The sequence below is a fragment of the Takifugu rubripes genome, chromosome 2, assembly GCF_901000725.2.
Source record: "Takifugu rubripes chromosome 2, fTakRub1.2, whole genome shotgun sequence".
NCBI classification, from domain to species: Eukaryota; Metazoa; Chordata; class Actinopteri; order Tetraodontiformes; family Tetraodontidae; genus Takifugu; species Takifugu rubripes.
The window spans coordinates 12,790,881-12,807,130 of NC_042286.1; the positions used below are offsets into that span (position 1 = coordinate 12,790,881).

The 16,250-nt window shown below is 44.5% G+C and overlaps 1 protein-coding gene across 1 annotated transcript; it reads left to right on the forward strand.

Annotated features, from left to right (window-relative positions):
* The first annotated feature begins 319 nt into the window (after positions 1-319).
* Positions 320-15,661, forward strand: tecpr2 (tectonin beta-propeller repeat containing 2). Its single transcript, XM_011619733.2, has 27 exons — positions 320-498; positions 2,269-2,392; positions 2,881-3,021; positions 3,291-3,419; positions 3,498-3,629; positions 3,723-3,880; positions 4,089-4,242; positions 4,507-4,659; positions 6,159-6,288; positions 7,225-7,421; positions 8,095-8,275; positions 8,371-8,581; positions 8,655-8,892; positions 9,509-9,730; positions 10,077-10,144; positions 10,587-10,702; positions 10,954-11,127; positions 11,620-11,800; positions 12,157-12,298; positions 12,470-12,695; positions 12,770-12,859; positions 12,938-13,035; positions 13,133-13,268; positions 14,747-14,895; positions 14,972-15,113; positions 15,196-15,345; positions 15,419-15,661. The coding sequence occupies exons 2-27, from the start codon at positions 2,312-2,314 to the stop codon at positions 15,559-15,561; spliced, it is 3,942 nt and encodes a 1,313-aa protein (XP_011618035.2). The 5' UTR covers positions 320-498; positions 2,269-2,311; the 3' UTR covers positions 15,562-15,661.
* The last annotated feature ends 589 nt before the right edge of the window (positions 15,662-16,250 follow it).

Consider the following 16,250-nt stretch of genomic DNA (forward strand, 5'->3'; position numbering starts at 1 on the left):
GGGCGGAGAGGGGGGAAAAGACACAAACCCTAAAAACCTATAGGAAAGGTGTTGATGACATTTTACATTGCTTTATAAATGATGAGACGAGATGAAGACACAAACCAATAAGGGGAGATGGGCCTGCTAGATGATCGTGTTTATATGTATCACATATTAATATTGAAATTTCAGCGACGCGACCGAGCTGCACTCCAAACCAGATGGTGGCGGTAACGCGCCAAATGCAATGAAACAACAATTAAAAAAGAAGAAGAAAAAGACCCGAAGGCGGCAGTAATGCAACTTGTCGGATGCCAACCAAAGAAGAAGAAAAAGAGAACGACGGGGTCGGTTTGGTTTTCTTCCGGTAGGGGGCGTAGTGCGTTGACAGCGGCGCTGTGTGAAAGGTGTAAACAGACAGGGCGATGTCACGTTTAATCTGCTGTTGGTGGTCTTTGTGCTGGAAATCAAGAATCCGGATAACATCTGACCAGTGTTCATCTTTGTAAATTCCGAGTAAGTGACGCCCGTCTTATTCACGAGGTTATGCTTCCTGAATAACGCCGTTAGCTGCTGATGCTAGTCATCCCGGACTCCCTTCCAACGCAACGTCATTGGACGTGACCGGTTGTGTTGATGGTATTTCGATGCGTTCGGGATAAATGATGTCTGATAATCCCAACCAGGAATGTCGTGCATCGGGCTTCCTTACAGACATGGAGTCAGAAACCTTGAGATAATTGATGTAGTGCCTAACAGAATTCAGTGTAATTCCGGTTTTGAGCCCCAGTAAATGTTGTTGTTTGTCCAGTGTCACTTGTTTAGGTTTGTTTACAGCCCCCTGGCTTTAACCGCCACTCAGTTTTGAAGAAAATCAGTCAATCACCAGTGTTTTTTTTTTTGTTTAAACTATGAGAAGGTGCTTCTTTTGGTACCGGACTGTATTTTCATTGCTCCTGCTTGGGCCAAAGGAGTTTCTTCTCTTTTGGCCTCTGTGGTTGTCCAATAAATGTGATGTAAGAATTATTTGACTAACTTGCACAGCAACTTAGCAGTTTACACAAGGATGTGTAACTGTGCAAAGTTATAAAACTGTTCAAACAGGCCAAAAAGAAACTGAAAGCTAAACATTAGTTTGTAAACTTGTAACAAACTGTTACAATGTTGTAATATATCAGGTTGGAAAATGTCTAGAATACTTATTATTTAATAGTTTCTACTAAATTACACCAATGTGGTGATGGCGTTTTATTTTATTCTGACATCTACCTACACCCACCAGACATAAGACTATGACCCCTGACAGTTGAAATAATTAACAGTAATTATCTCTTCACCGTGACACATGCAATGTATCCGACAAAATGGAACATTTGCTACTCAGATTTGGTGTGTTAGAAGGTGAAAGAGTTTAACAAGGGCACAATTGACAACGTCCGATCAAACAGCTGAGCTACTGTAGTTAGTATAACACAATTTGTCGGGTATGCAGCTATTGCCACAGTCGTCGAGGTCCCACGCTGACCCCTGTTCACCTTGAAAAGTGCCAACAGAAGAGCAGGTAGACTGGACCATCCGAGAAGGTCGAAACGTCTTTTACATCACGTGGGTGGATGTATGCGCACCGTGTGTCTGGTGAATGTGTGTGAAGGTTACTTTGATAGGTATCACCTACCTAAACACTGTTCTAGATCATGTGCCTCTTTTTATTGAATTTCCAATATATATTATCATCATTCAAACACAATACAGGTAAATGCATCATTAAGTACACTAAATAAAATTATTCTCAAATTCATTTAATACCATCAAAAGGATCTGTGATCGGGCTCTTCTGTAAGCATTCAAATGCATCCTTAAATAAACGATGAGGGAAAAACCTCTATTGCACTTTTTAAAAATAAGTAAATATATTTCTCTGTGGAGGACGAGGATAGCAGCAGAATACTGTAGAAATGTTATAAGGAGTTTAAGATGAAACGGTTGCAGAACCTGTTTGCTGGATTCCTCTGCAGTCAACAATAATCTCCAATATAATAGGAAACAATATTCCTGTCTAATGTGCTCTGCAAACAAGTCTATCTGTGCACCTTCAGGGGTCCAGTGGAGAACAATAGACTGTTTGGGCACCAAATGGGCACCAGCACGATATTAGGCAGACGTTCATAATGCCTGATTGGTAGATTTTTGGTAAAAGATTTGACAGCACATCTGATGACATTTGTGAGATTCTAAAATTCTCACAGCCTTGTCATTTGTCAGAAAATCTTTTTTTTTTTTTCTCAGATGGAGGTTCTGAACTGACTTTCCGGTCCACCTCAGCAGAACTATGGCAGCTCCGCTGACCCCAGCCTCCATCTTGAGAGAGTTCTGCCCACTCTACTACCTGCAGAATGCCATTCCATCCAAGGTATGAACCTTTTTACTCTACAAACTGAGGCTCTGAGGAGCAAAACTTGTTTCCATAGTAGGAGAAGAACAGAATATTGGCTTCATCACAGCCTGATTTTTAACTTCCTGAGCTCATTTTGATAGATGTCATCAGATTTGAGCTCTTGCTCGAAACCCAACATGGGGATAGTTGCCTCAAGTCCATGTGTGACACCTCCTGTCTGTCACTCACATTGGGAGTAAAGTTAGAAAAGCTGTTTTCTCCAGAACTGCCAGGGACGCTGCTCACCTCCTTAGGCAACAGTGCCTCGGAGCAGATGCTGCAGATGTGCCAGCTGGTGAAGCTGAAAGCCTTTCTGGCCTCGTTCTCTGGGGAACCTCGAACTCTGAACTTCAATCCAGATCATTTTCATTGTCCTTTATCACGTGAAACTGACAGTTATTTAATATAATTCATGTAAATGTTTGTGATGATGATGCTGATGATGTTGGGGTTGTGTCCTGCAGGTCCAGCGTGGATTCCGATCTGTCCTGGTCTACCTTACTGCCCTGGACACCAGCTCTGACTTCCTGGCAGTAGGCAGCAGTATAGGGATGCTCTACCTCTATTGTCGCCGTCTGGCTCACATGAACAAGTACAGTTTAGAGGTCAGAGCTCTGGGTTTTTTTGTCTTGTTTGCTTTTTTGTTCACTGAGATTAGCCAGGCAGTGCTGCCTGCATATAAACACTATAAACCTATTAAGACTGAAAGGGAAAATGTATGAATATCCTTGAAAAATTCTCCCTCATGACTTCATCTTGAATCTTTCATTGTGTATGTGTAAAAAAAAAAACAACCCTTTTCATTAAATATACCATGAAAAAAAGCCACCAGCCTCCAGTCTCAAATCCTGTCGTCACACGTGTGTGTTTCCAGGGCAGAAGTGACGCCATCACAGCCGTGAAACTGCTCAGTTGTTTTGACGATCTGGTTGCCGTAGGAACAGCATCTGGACGAGTCGCCGTCTTCCAGCTGGTGTCTCCACTTCCTGGTCGAAACAAACAGGTGAGAAACTCAGTAGGTATGCGGGGGGAGACAAAGTCAGCTGCCGTGAGATCAAATGTTCTCTTTCTGTGTCTGCAGTTGCGACGTTTTGATGTTGTCGGCCTCCACAAGGGCTCCATCACATCTTTGACGTGGAGCACCAATGGGATGAAACTGTTCTCTGGAGACGATAAGGGACGTGTGGTTTTCTCATCGCTGGACCTGGACCAGGTGAGACCACTGGACACACGCATGCTTACCGATGGGTTAAGAAGAAGGTCAAGAAGATCTCACAGCCAGTGGTGTGTTTGTCTTCATGAGCAGGGTGTGTGTAACCCCATCTTGCTGTTGGAGGAGACTTCAGGTGTGGTTCAGATGGAGTACAGTCACCAGCTGCTGCTGGTGTCCACACAGCAACGATCACTGCTCTACTGCACTCAGAAAGAGGAGGTCCAGCAGTTGGGTACCAAACCTCGCAAGAGGTAAACATCTCCCAATAATGTCAAGCACGACGGCTCTAACACTCCATTTACACCAGTGTTCATCTAAACGGAGACTGAATTAGATATTCTGAGCTAAATGTCTCGGCTTGAGAAAACATCTTGTTTCGACCAGCCTGATTTGCTACCGTTGACTATGTCACTGCGTTTTATTGACTGGAATTTCATTGGCCTCTCTGGTTGTGTGAAGCACTGGCAGGTTTGGAGCCTGTTTCCTGCCAGGTCTCTGTAAACAGAGCGACCTCGAGGTGTTTGCTGCCCGGCCTGGTCTTCGGTTGTGGAGGTCTAACGTCCAGGGACAGGTGGAAGACACCCATCTGTTGAAGTCACTCTTCAAGATGCAGGTAAATAGATGCAAAACCATTACAGACAAGCAGAACTGTCAATAAAAACAGAAAAATCTGTCAGATTAGATGTTTGTTTATTTATTTCTCCAAAATAAAGCCATGTGAATCAGAACAATGGAACACACACACAAGTTTTTGTTAAATTTATCCCCAAGTCACAGCAAATATAAGATATTGGTGCTTCACACTCATTAGACTTGTTGTTTAAATCCTTTTCCTCAAATAATTTGGAGTTTATTTGATGTCTTTCTCTGGGCTTAGATTCCTCATTTTGAGTTGTTTCCACATGCTGGTCCCGTCGGGGCGTACCGCCCGGCCGACCGACAGCTCGGACTGCTCCATTGTTTCCTCAATGCTGGATGGATTCTCAGCTGGAACGAATACAGTGTCTATGTCTTCGACTATCTTGAAGAGGTTAGTTTATCTGAGCGGCATTTATTACAGACAGCAAAATAAAATATAATCAAAATATTAACGGACCAATAAAATCGCAAAGACTCAAAAAAATACAACATAATATTAGAAAGAGGATCACTTTTGGAAAAGATGGTAAATTAAAGCCACCTTTGATGGGCAATCGCAAACCTTTTTGGCCTTTTTTTATAATATGTGTAATTGATCTAAACAGTTTATCTACAATATTCTGGTCATTAGGTGTTTAACATTAAAGAGGAACATCAACACTAGTCTGATGCTCTTCGATCATTCAGGACTGATGTCGACCTGCTTTCTATCATCCTTTAGGACCTAAAGGATGATAGAAAGGTTTCAAAGCATTGCCCTCACAGTCCTTTGTCAGTGTTGTATGTGTCAACTTGAGGGGCTTTTTTGCCCACGCGTCCATAAGCAGCTCTCCAGCTGTGACACCAGCATCCTGAAGTGTTTGTTTTCACACATGAGACAAATATGGGTGCAGAACTGACAGTCTGGGCGTGTTACCGTGACTCTGAAATTACGAGAAGTTACGTCATATCCCAAAATAGAAACAGGAGCAAGAAATAAAAGGCAGAAAAGCTGAAAAGTTCATGAGTTGCGTAACAGTTTAAGACATTGGGGCTCATACTGTAGAGCAAGGAAACACATTTCTAATGTTTTTGTTACATCTATTCATGACATTGAAGCCTCTCTTCATTACCTTTATGTGACCTGAATGAATGAGAACCTACAGGGACATATTACATCAGGCCTTAGTGGTAAATATATTCCTCATTTAAAAATAAGGAAACGTGAAGTTTTTTTTGTTTCTTTAATAACATAATTTTGTCATTTTATTTTGCTTTATTGAGAAATGTGGTCAGAACAAGTTTAATGTAAGATAATGATAAAGAAACGTCTCGTCTTCTTAATCGCTTTATCCCTTTCGGGGTCATGGGGAGGGTGCGCAATGAAGGCAGGCCCCCCCCCCTGGGTGAGTCACCAGTTTATCACAGGGCCTTACATTTGTGGGTTCAGTACCTTGCTCAAGGGTAACTCAGCTACCGCCTCCCCTATATAAACAAATGTCGGTGTAGAAAAATCTAAAGTAAGTTAAGGTAGAGTTTTAGGGCAGTTAAGGTGTTTGTGACACCCACCGTTCTTGATCATCTCGTCCGTTTATCCGTGCTGGATGAGAGCGTTTTGATCTCTTGCTCCTGTTTCCTTATTTTGTATTTCGAAGCTCTACTTAAAAACCCCTTTTTCATTAAATAAGGTGCATTCTTGTAATTCTCCCCTTCAGATATTATTCATGTCTGCGAGTAAACAATCAATATCTACTTTTTCCTCTGATGAGCAGGACAGAGATTTTAAAAGTGTAGTTTTGTGTCTATTTCAGGTGGTTTCAGGGTGGTGGTGTCTGTGTGAGTGTTTCACATGTGACTGTTGCCCGTGTGAGTGTTGAATGAACACTGTCTCTGATGTGTTGTTGTTTGAAGGTGATGATCGGAGCGTTGGACAGTGGTGGAGACATCGTGTCAGTTTCATGTTGCGACAACGAGATCTTCATCCTGAAAGGAGACAGAGACATCATCCGGCTGTCCAACAGCCCCGAGGGGTTCATTAACTGTGGGTACTGCAGTGCTTCACCAATACCACCTCTTTTATTTTACAACTTATGCTACTGATTTTACTGCAGTGACAATGTCAGGATTTCAGCTCAAATACTGCTGCTAATGTAAAAAAAAAAAAAAGAACAAAATCTGCAGTTAAACTCCTTTTTATACTTCTACTTCTATGACATAAATATCAAAACAGTGCCAGGATCACAGTCCTGTGGTAAAATAAGTGATTATGGGTGGAGCAGTTGTTGCACTGAGAGTGTAGCCAGTTGTTTGAAATACTGCAAAGTTAAGCCTAAACTTACGTTATGTCTTGATTTTATACTTATACATACAGACAATGTTAGGAATGACTACGTACTGACTGACTGATGGACACATTGTTTATTATTATTATCTACTAATATCAGTGTTTATTATCTGAATATATATTTGAAACAGAAAGGCTCAGGTAACGGTACACAACCAAGCCTGGAATTGTTGCATTGGCCTTGTCCTGTGCAGAATTGTCTGAGATCGATCCACATAAATTATTGATTCTAAGTAGTCAAACGTGTTTAATTTGTTTGTTGTCTGTGTGTCTCCTTTCACTGTTCCTCCCCCACATTTCCTCTTGAACTCAGTGATCTTCATTGCTCTCTAGTTTTCTTCCTGTACACATCTAAAATCTTCCTCAGTCTGTGTTTCAGAGTGGTTCCCCACCCACAATGCTGTCTTCTATTTGTTGAGGAGGGCCTTGTTGCTGGGGTAACAGTGCACCACTTCAATGCTGTTCTCCATGGTAATCACAGTGTCCCCAGAGTCAGTCCGTCTTCTCCAGTGCCTCCCTGGCCCCAGGAGACCTCGTCCTCACTGTTTGCACTGTGCCTGGCTGCTACTGATTGAAGTGTTTTATTTGAGACAAAACTACAGCTTCTCTGTCCTACACCTGTCTCTTCTACAGTGTCCGATCTGTCTCTGCGTCTCTCCTCACATTTGGCTACACCCACCATCACCCCATCAGCTGGACTAGTGGAAACTGCCCAGCCAATCAGAACTATGGCCATCAAACTTGAAGAAGGAGTCATGGAAGAGGAAGGGGAAGGATGTGAGAGGCTGAGCAAGGAGGAAGGAGTGGAGGAAGCAGAGGAGCAGTTGGAGGTGACCCATCTGCCCCTTTTCCAGGCGCTACGCAAGCAGGCTTTATTTAATGTCTACAAGCTTCATTTCATTTGTACAAGGGCATATCAGGGCCACACTGACCCAAACAAATAAGAAATGTGGAGATTTTTAAGAATAAATTTGTAATATTAAAAAAATGCTTTCAAAAATTGCAATGACACAGTTACAATATTGTTAAATACAGTCATAACAGACATTTACTGCTGTTCTGGTATACAAATTGTACTTTGGTGTTGATTTTGTGATAATACATAAATATTTTTATATTATTTCAACTTTTTTTGTATATTTGTGGGTTTTTTCTCATAATATTTCAACATTTGCCTGCATTTTTATTTTTAAATTAACTTTATGCAGACAATTTTGTGAAAAATTGAAGCATAATAAGCAAAATTATCAAACTAAAAGAGGAGGAGAGTTGCAGAGGATGGGGGACACCATGCTAGGAATAAATATTCCTGGAGATGTTGGTGGGAAAGGGCCGTCGGAGGGATTAACTCGTAAAGGTTATTCTTATTACTTATAAGCTTCAACATTGATATATTAATGTGAGATCCAGAAGTTGAAGGTCGCCAGGCGCATTCTGGAGATTTTTCTTTTACATTTGTAGAGCAGAACTTTCTCTTTAAGTCCTGTTGTCTGTTATTTTTAGGGTGTCCACATGGAGGAGACACTGTCCTCATCGGTTTCAAGCATGTGTGATCCTACTGACGTCACCACTCCCTACGAGGAGTCCTCAAGACACTACAGAAGCCCACTGGGCCAAGAGGAGATTCAGCAGGAGCTGGTGGTGAAGGCCATTAAAGTGAAAAAGAGGACTAAGAGACAACAAGGCAAGCAGACATAAAGAGGCTTAGCCGGGACCGACAGAATCCAGTGTTCCGATCTTGTCCTGGACTAAGGTCTAATGGGTGGTCTTCTCTCACAGACAGCAGTGGAGGCAGTCGTCTTTCTGAGAGCAGCTTCTCAGACTCTGTATCTATAGACCAACCTGGCAGCTGTGGTGAAGAACCAAGTGGAACTCATTTGAGTGACCAGGCCGTCCTTGTCTCTATGGAACTTCAAAACCAGGACTGTCAAGAAAATTATCAGGACCTACAGTCAAATGGGGGCGAGTATAGCAACGATGCAGATTCAGAGTAAGAAGCTTCATGCGTCGCCTGTGATTTTGCTTCAGCAGACGTCCTGACTGTCCATGTTTTTCTGTCCAAGGTCAAGTCGTCCAGAATCCCTGTTCTTTCAAAGTCTTGAAGAACAAAAGAAACCAAAACAGTCTTCAGATTCTAGTTTGGAGGTTGTTCCCGTAACTCCAGACGTGGATCTGCTGCTGCAGTGCAGCTTTTCCTACATGCATCAGGGTGAAGAAGGAGCCAGCCAGGAGCAGCAGCTGTGTGAGAAGCCAGAGGAGACCTTTCTGGATCCGACTGGACCAGAAGAGGACAAGGAAGAGGTGGGCTTCCTGACTTTATGTTCATCAGTGTGGCGGTTTGAATCACTGCCATTCAAAAAAAAAAAAAAGCGGTAACCCAAGTCATTTTAAAATTAAATATAAGACAACAAGAATGGAATTCACAACAAGCACCATAACTCATTTATATTATCAATAAAGTAAAAATTATATTGCTTGAAAAATAAACTTGTTTAGTTAGTGTTTAGATGATGCTTCTCCTCTCATACAGGAAGTTCTAAACTAACTGGTGGGAATTCCACAGTTATATGGACAGTTCTGGTTTAGTAAAGCAGCACAGTACATTAAACCCACCACTTTCAGAACTGAAGAAGCCCCTTTGAGAAGAGGTGAAATGTCTTCAACACCCTGGCTACTTCAAACTAAATCCCACTCGATCCCACGAACCGCTGATTTTCCTTGCTTATTTTGACATTTTATTGCCTGCAAAGAATGTTGCAATATTAAAATCTGAGCTTTCTGTTGCTACTTCTTTCTTTTTGAGCGAACCATCAAATCTCTCCAGACTCATTATCACTACAGGATTTATATTCAGTGGTTTAGGCTCACAAAGATGTGCCCAGTGGTCGTTTAAACAATTGCTTGTCTCTGTGACCAGGTTGGTGATGCAGCTCCGCCTGCGGCTGTGGTGGATCAGATGTATTACTCTGCTGTGTCCAGTCTGGGCAGAAAAGACAGTGTGTCCAGTGATGAAGACGGAGACATTTACCGTCACACTGGGAGGGACGTCCGCAACTGTGCCCCTAATAAGACAGACAAGACAGGGGACAGACAGATGTCCCTGGATGAGCTGAACAGAGGTCTTCACAAACCTGACCAGGTAGGAATTCAGCATCATTTTCAAAAAGTGTAAATTACACATGAACAAAATCCTGTGACTGTGACTTGACTGTGAAGAGCAGATGATCTTAAAATTCTCAAAGGCTCTGCTCCAAAAGCAGAATGGAGTTTAAAGGGTCAACGTGTACAGGAGGCAGCAGGATACAGTTTAAGCTGTTGCTTTAACAGAGAAAGTGTTCACCTTTGGCAATATGCCAGAGACTATTTGGAGATCTTTAATCCCACAAGTGTTTAAAGTAATTAGTTAGAGAACTAATACAGTGTATTTGCACCCCTTTCACCCCTCCTGCACACAAGACAATTAAGATTTTTGTGTCTCTGTGTAGTTGGCAGAAAGCTGGATGGGATACTCGGGACCAGGATGTGGAATCCTGAACCTGCAGGTGACTGAGAGGTAAGTCACTGCTTATAACAACAGGAATAAAAAGAACATATTCACCTGTAGATATCCTTCATTTCTGGGTGTGTCCCAGGCCGGAGTGAGCATGCAGGCCCCCATCGGGGGGGGGGAGCTGATTGAGACGTCACGCTGGCTGTTAGTGGGACTAAATGTGAGACCGGAGACGTCGTTAAAACTCTCAGCTGAAATCAGCAGGTTTTAAACAAAACCTGGCAAAACCAGGTCTAAATATTATAGAAGACAAGATGAAGCTGTTACAATTACAGGACAATATTCACGTTCTTTTCACCTTTGGCACTGGTTAGTTGTGTTTCCATGGTAAAACCAGTTACAGCATTGGTGAGGAATGGTGTAAAAATATTCAGAGTAGCTGAAAAAGTTGAAAGGATATTTGCCAGGGGTGTTGCCGGTATCTGACAGGCTCCGTGTCTTTCAGACATGTGTGGTGCCTGGACTTTAAGGGTGGACTCTTCTGCGGTACTTTGCCTGACACTGGACTTTCCTGGCAGCGCTTTGACAACAGTGTCCACCAAGTGGCTGTATCGCCGTCCGGTAAGGTGTCGATATCAGACCACGTAAATGCTCCGTTTTCAGTTTAGATGCTAAACCATCAACTCTAGTTTATCTTTCAATGCTCTGTGTTACTTTCTTTCACAATAAACCCACAAAAACAATAATCTAGTGAACTTCACCTCCGGACAGATCCACTTGCTGTTCGTTAATGTATATAATTTCTAAAGTAGATTCTGTGCTGAAGATGTGCACGTGCACCAGTCGGATGCTAACGGATGCAACTCCAACAGGTAATTTGCTGTGGAAAGTAGAGCAGAAGAGTATGACGGCGTTCGCTTGTGCTAAAGTGTCGGTGAAAGGAAAGCGCCACTGGTACAAAACAGTGGAGGAAACAGCGTTCGTAGCTCTGAGTGACGACTCTGCCTGGATCATCAGGACCAACGGAGACCTGTACCTGCAGACTGGTAACTGCCCTGTCCAATATGAGGACCATTTCCTGTGAGCCAGACAACACAAACGGAGCAGAGGTTTCTAAAAGAATGCAAATTTAAATTTTGAGCTTTGTCCAGCAGAGAGAGTCCCAGTTCTTATCCTAAAGACGGTACTGCACTGCACAAGAGTCAGAAATGAATGAATGTAATGTAGGGCCAGTTCAGTTGATTTAAAATCAAACACTCGGCAGATTACCACAGACCCAGAACACCACAGACCCAGAACACCACAGACCCAGGACACCACAGATCCAGGACACCACAGACCCAGGACACCACAGACCCAGAACACCACAGACCCAGGACACCACAGACCCTGAACACCACAGACCCAGATTACCACAGACCCAGGACACCACAGACCCAGGACACCACAGACCCAGGACACCACAGACCCTGAACACCACAGACCCAGAACTACAACTGTTTCCACAATGACGCGTCTTGTCTGTCCGTGTCCATCAGGTCTAAGTTTGGACCGGCCGTGCGCTCGCTCTGTGAAGGTGGATTGTCAGTGTGTGTTCAGCCAGGTGTGCGTGAGAGGGGGCGTGGTCTGGGCTCTGAGCGAGCACAAATCGCTGTTCTACAGAGAAGGTGTGAACAGCTACTGCAGCGAAGGCGACAGCTGGAAGTACGACACCATCAGGTACTACGACTAGTACTGCTACTACTGGAGACCTCTTTATATGTGAGTTGAAGGACGGGTCCTTGTTGTCCTGTCCTGTTGTGCTCAACTACATGAACTATGACAGCAACCCCCTTGGGTTCTGTTGTTTGTGTTGACACTGATAAGATATGGGGTTAACAGTACTCAGCATGAGATGTCATCAGATCAGTGTTTTAACCTGTTTTTTAACCTTTGTTTATCCGAGTAAAACGTTTGACAACAAGTTCTCATTTAAAAACACGACTTGGCCAAAAGGCAGCAAAAACTGGACGAATCAACGTACCGTTAACTGTTGTTGAGTGATTCTCAGAATAGGTAAATATGTGTTGTTACAGTGAGGCCCAAGGTCTGGACTTAATGTGCGTTGCCCTCGGAGACGGGGGCACCGGCTGGGCTTTGGATTCGAGCGGCAGCCTGTGGTTCCGAACCGGTGTGTGTTGCTCTCAGCCGCAGGGTGAAGACGATCACTGGTGGCAGGTACAAAGATCCTCGGTTTGATTTCAGGGGTTTTGGTCTGGTTTGGTGTCGGCTTAACAACAAAAATAATAATAACTTGTGATGCTTTCATCTGGATCTCGGCGCTACAGGAAGACATTTTGGACGTAATTATAAAGAATGTGTAAAGAGTGCATCGTCCTTCCCCCTCAGATCAGTATCTCAGACTACGTGGTCTTTGACCAGTGTAGTCTGTTCCAGACGCTCCTGCAGGCCACCCAGAGCGTTGCCACGGTAACCAGGGCACCAGTGGAACGCGTGGTGGCCTTCCTGTCACAGTACACACAGTGTCAGCCCAGTTTGGTCAGTGCCAACTCGAATGGGGTGTGGGTCGCCTCGGGACGGAACCAGCTGCACCTGGCCCGTGGCAGTCTCGTGGGTCAGTAAGGAGTCCAGAACTATAGTGCTGCGCACTGCAGGCTTGCGCGCTTTGATTCTCTTCTGTGTCTCCAGGAACTTTCTGGCAGAATGTTGTTCCGAGAGGAACGGTCTCAGCCACCAAGTGGACTTTCATCACATCATCAGCCGTGCCTCACAGAGAAGGTGACGTACCAGAACACCTCACGCATCCGCCCACTATATACCTTTCACCTGATCCTCATACCTGTGGCACCTGTGCAGGCTCCTTCCTGTGGTTGGCTCAGAGCAGGAAAGATCTCTTCTGTGTGTGGGACCAGGATGGACAACTTCGACCTTCTTCTGTCCCCCTACCTCCTGACGTAAAAACCCATTTCTCCAGTTCTGGTTTTGCTGGATATTCATTGATGAGCTTCCTGTGAGTTCTGCTGATTTCCGTCATTTCCGTGTCCCCTGTAGATGGAGCTGACCCAACTGGCTGCCTGCTTTGATGCTCTGTGGGGTTTGGATACTCACGGCAGAGTCAATATTCGGACGCTGTCTCCATCCTGTCCCTGTGGACTTCACTGGACCCCCCTGGACCTCAGCCAGCTCGGTATGTTCCTGAGTCATAAGATGAGAAGAGACTGAGAGAAATCATTATTTTTGCGAGGGTTTGATGAACAACTCAATGGTCCTCTCAAACTGGACTGTTTGGCATCAGAACTTCCATCACAGGAGCAGTCAGTGGGTTATTAGTTCATTCTAGTCATGCTTTTTGCTTACAGACCCTTTAGAATCACTTTGATCTATGGTTCTGTGTTTATGTAATCCATTTATGTAATCTTCCCATAGTCCCAAGCTGTGTTTCAGTCATAAACACATAACATAAATAGGTCCTATGTTTAGATAGGAGAGGTTGAGACTGTATGAGCATGTGTGTGATTAGGTAACCTACTGGTGGTCCATTCCATTTTTAGTTGCTCTGCCCTCTTACTCACATGACTGGTGGCTGGTCTCTAGTTTCTCTTGGTCTGTCCTGTCTGTCTTTTACGTAACACACAATCTCTGCACAGAAATCCAATGTTGGGACTCAAACCCGCGACCTTCTTAGTACGGCTAACTACCACGCCGCCATTCTGCCTGTGCAGTATGTTCTCTTCTGGTCTGCCGTCGCATCATGTTATAAAGCAACTCGGAAACATATTTTTGTGGAGTTTGATCTATTGAAGAACGTGTTAGAAGGACAGAAGAAGAGTAGGAGACCAGCAAACCATTGTAAGATACGTTCAAGCATTTCAGCAGATGAAGAAGCCTTCAGGGGCAGTCGGACATTCCCCCTCTCTGAAACATGAGGCTGTTTTCTCAAAACAGAATGTCCTGGATTCTGCTCTGTAACGAGAATGTCACCTGATCCTGCTCAGGATGCAGGGTTACACCGTGACCCAAGTGGAACACAACGTTTGTGCTTGACAACCTGAACTTAGAGCTGAGCGATATCGCCAACATTGATGTTGTTGTTGTCAATCTTTGCTTTTGGTATCAGTTTCCATGTATGTTGTTACTAGAAAGCACCTTTTGCATCCTTTGATGATGTGGACGGCAGCCGAGGTGCTTCAACAGTCATCACCTTTTCCACTTTTCCATGTCAAAAGACCTGAACTAGATCTTTGACCCTCAACTGTAAAGTCCTCAATAGATTGAACCAGCATTCCGGGTGCTTTGGGTTCAGGTCTGAGACTTTCATGTCATTAAAACAATAGAAGAGATTCACTAATTCTGCTTTCAGGCTTTTGAAACCGATACAGAACTTAACTGGGAACCAATGGAGCTTCAGCACAGGACCCGACAGAGACGGCTGATTTAGTGCCAGTGCACAAGACTTATGTTTGAGTTGCCATGGTGACCGAAGCAGGTTGAGAGAGAGACCACTGACCTGGAACCCTACTTTTACTTTGATCTTTATTACATTTAATAAGAAAGATCTTCTTAGGAAGCTTCCTGAGCCGATTGATGAACCTTTCTAGGGGTTTTCCATGTGGTTCTGGAGGTTCACGTTCATGTTCAGCTCATGTTTCATCCCTTCACTTAAAGGGAACGTTCGTCTGGTCAGTGTGAGCTGCGGCAGTCAAAATGTCTGGGCCGTGGACCATCGAGGAATCGTTTATTTTAGGGTCGGAACCCAACCTCTGAACCCAAGTATGATGCTGCCAGCCTGGATCCACATAGAACCACCAGCACAGGTAAGGAACGCCGCATGTCCAGATGGAAGCAGCGCCGTCCTCTTCTGTCCTGCTGACCGTGACCTGGTGTCTGCAGCCAGTGGGAGTGCAGCTCGTCAGTATTCAGACCAGCCCTAACGACCACTTCCTGTGGGCCATCGACAACAGAGGAACCGTCTTTGTGAGAACTGGACTCTGTGAAGAGATGCCCGTGGGAACTGGTTGGGAAATGGTTCAAGGTACGTACCCGTGGGTCCGATCACCTCTGCCGTTGTGACGGGGTGGTTGTTGACGGCCTGCTGTGCGATGTGTGTATTTCAGGATTAGCGGTCAGTCAGCTGGTCATCAGCTCGTGGACGGTTTGGGTTCGCTGCATGAACGGAGATCTGGCGCGACGTTACGGCGTCACCGACAGAAACCCGGCGGGAGATTACTGGAAGAAGATTCCCGGACAGGCCAACTGTTTAACTGGTGAGGCAGAATCGCCACCTGGACCCGGTCAGCGGGGGCTTTGACGGCTGTGTCTTCCTCCGTGTCTCCGCAGTGACTCCTGAGGACGAGTTGTGGGCTGTGACCGTGTCTGGCGGGTTATCGCGGCGCCTGACGAAGGTCCTCCCGCAGATGTGTAGAAGCGCCCAGGCAGGCTCCTCCCTCAGCGGGGATGATGAAGAATGGGAACTGATCTAGTTTACAGATGTGTTGACCAACGGACCGGAGATGGTCAGTGTGAGGACTGTAAAGGTGCAACATTAGTGCACAGAGGGAGTTCTGGGGGGGGGGGGGGGGGGGGGGGGGGGCTAGCCTTGTTTAATGGGAAGCACTTTAAGAGAGAACCCAGTTAAATTGTTTCTATGGGTTGATTCTCTGTCCTGTTTGAAGTAACTCAGACTGATCCAGTTTAGCTTTCTGTGGTCAGGTTGAAACTGCACTGGCTGCTTCTGAAATGGTTCTTTTCTTTTTATTTCTACCTTTTTCCAATCATTATGCTACTAAAGGGAATTTTTTAATTCAGACTGGCTGACACCAGTTCAATTGCTCACAGTGTAGTTGCAAACCACTGTAATTTTGTTGCTTTATTTCCAGTGTTGCGAAAGCTACTAATTTTGGCTCAGTCTGGATCCACCTAGATTGAACTGGCTCTTTATTGTGTGTAAATAGACCAGATGTTTTGGGATTAAGGCTCAATTAGAAACACTGGACTAACTATGGGGCCATACTGGACCTCAGTAGGAGTTCCACTGACCTACCTGCTGCGGTCTTGCTGTCTCATTCCTCCTGTAACCTGTAATACCAGAGCAGATATAAGCGCGGTGGCTACGTGCATACACACATGCATAATTATACACTAAAATATAATAAAAAGGGACAAATTTGAA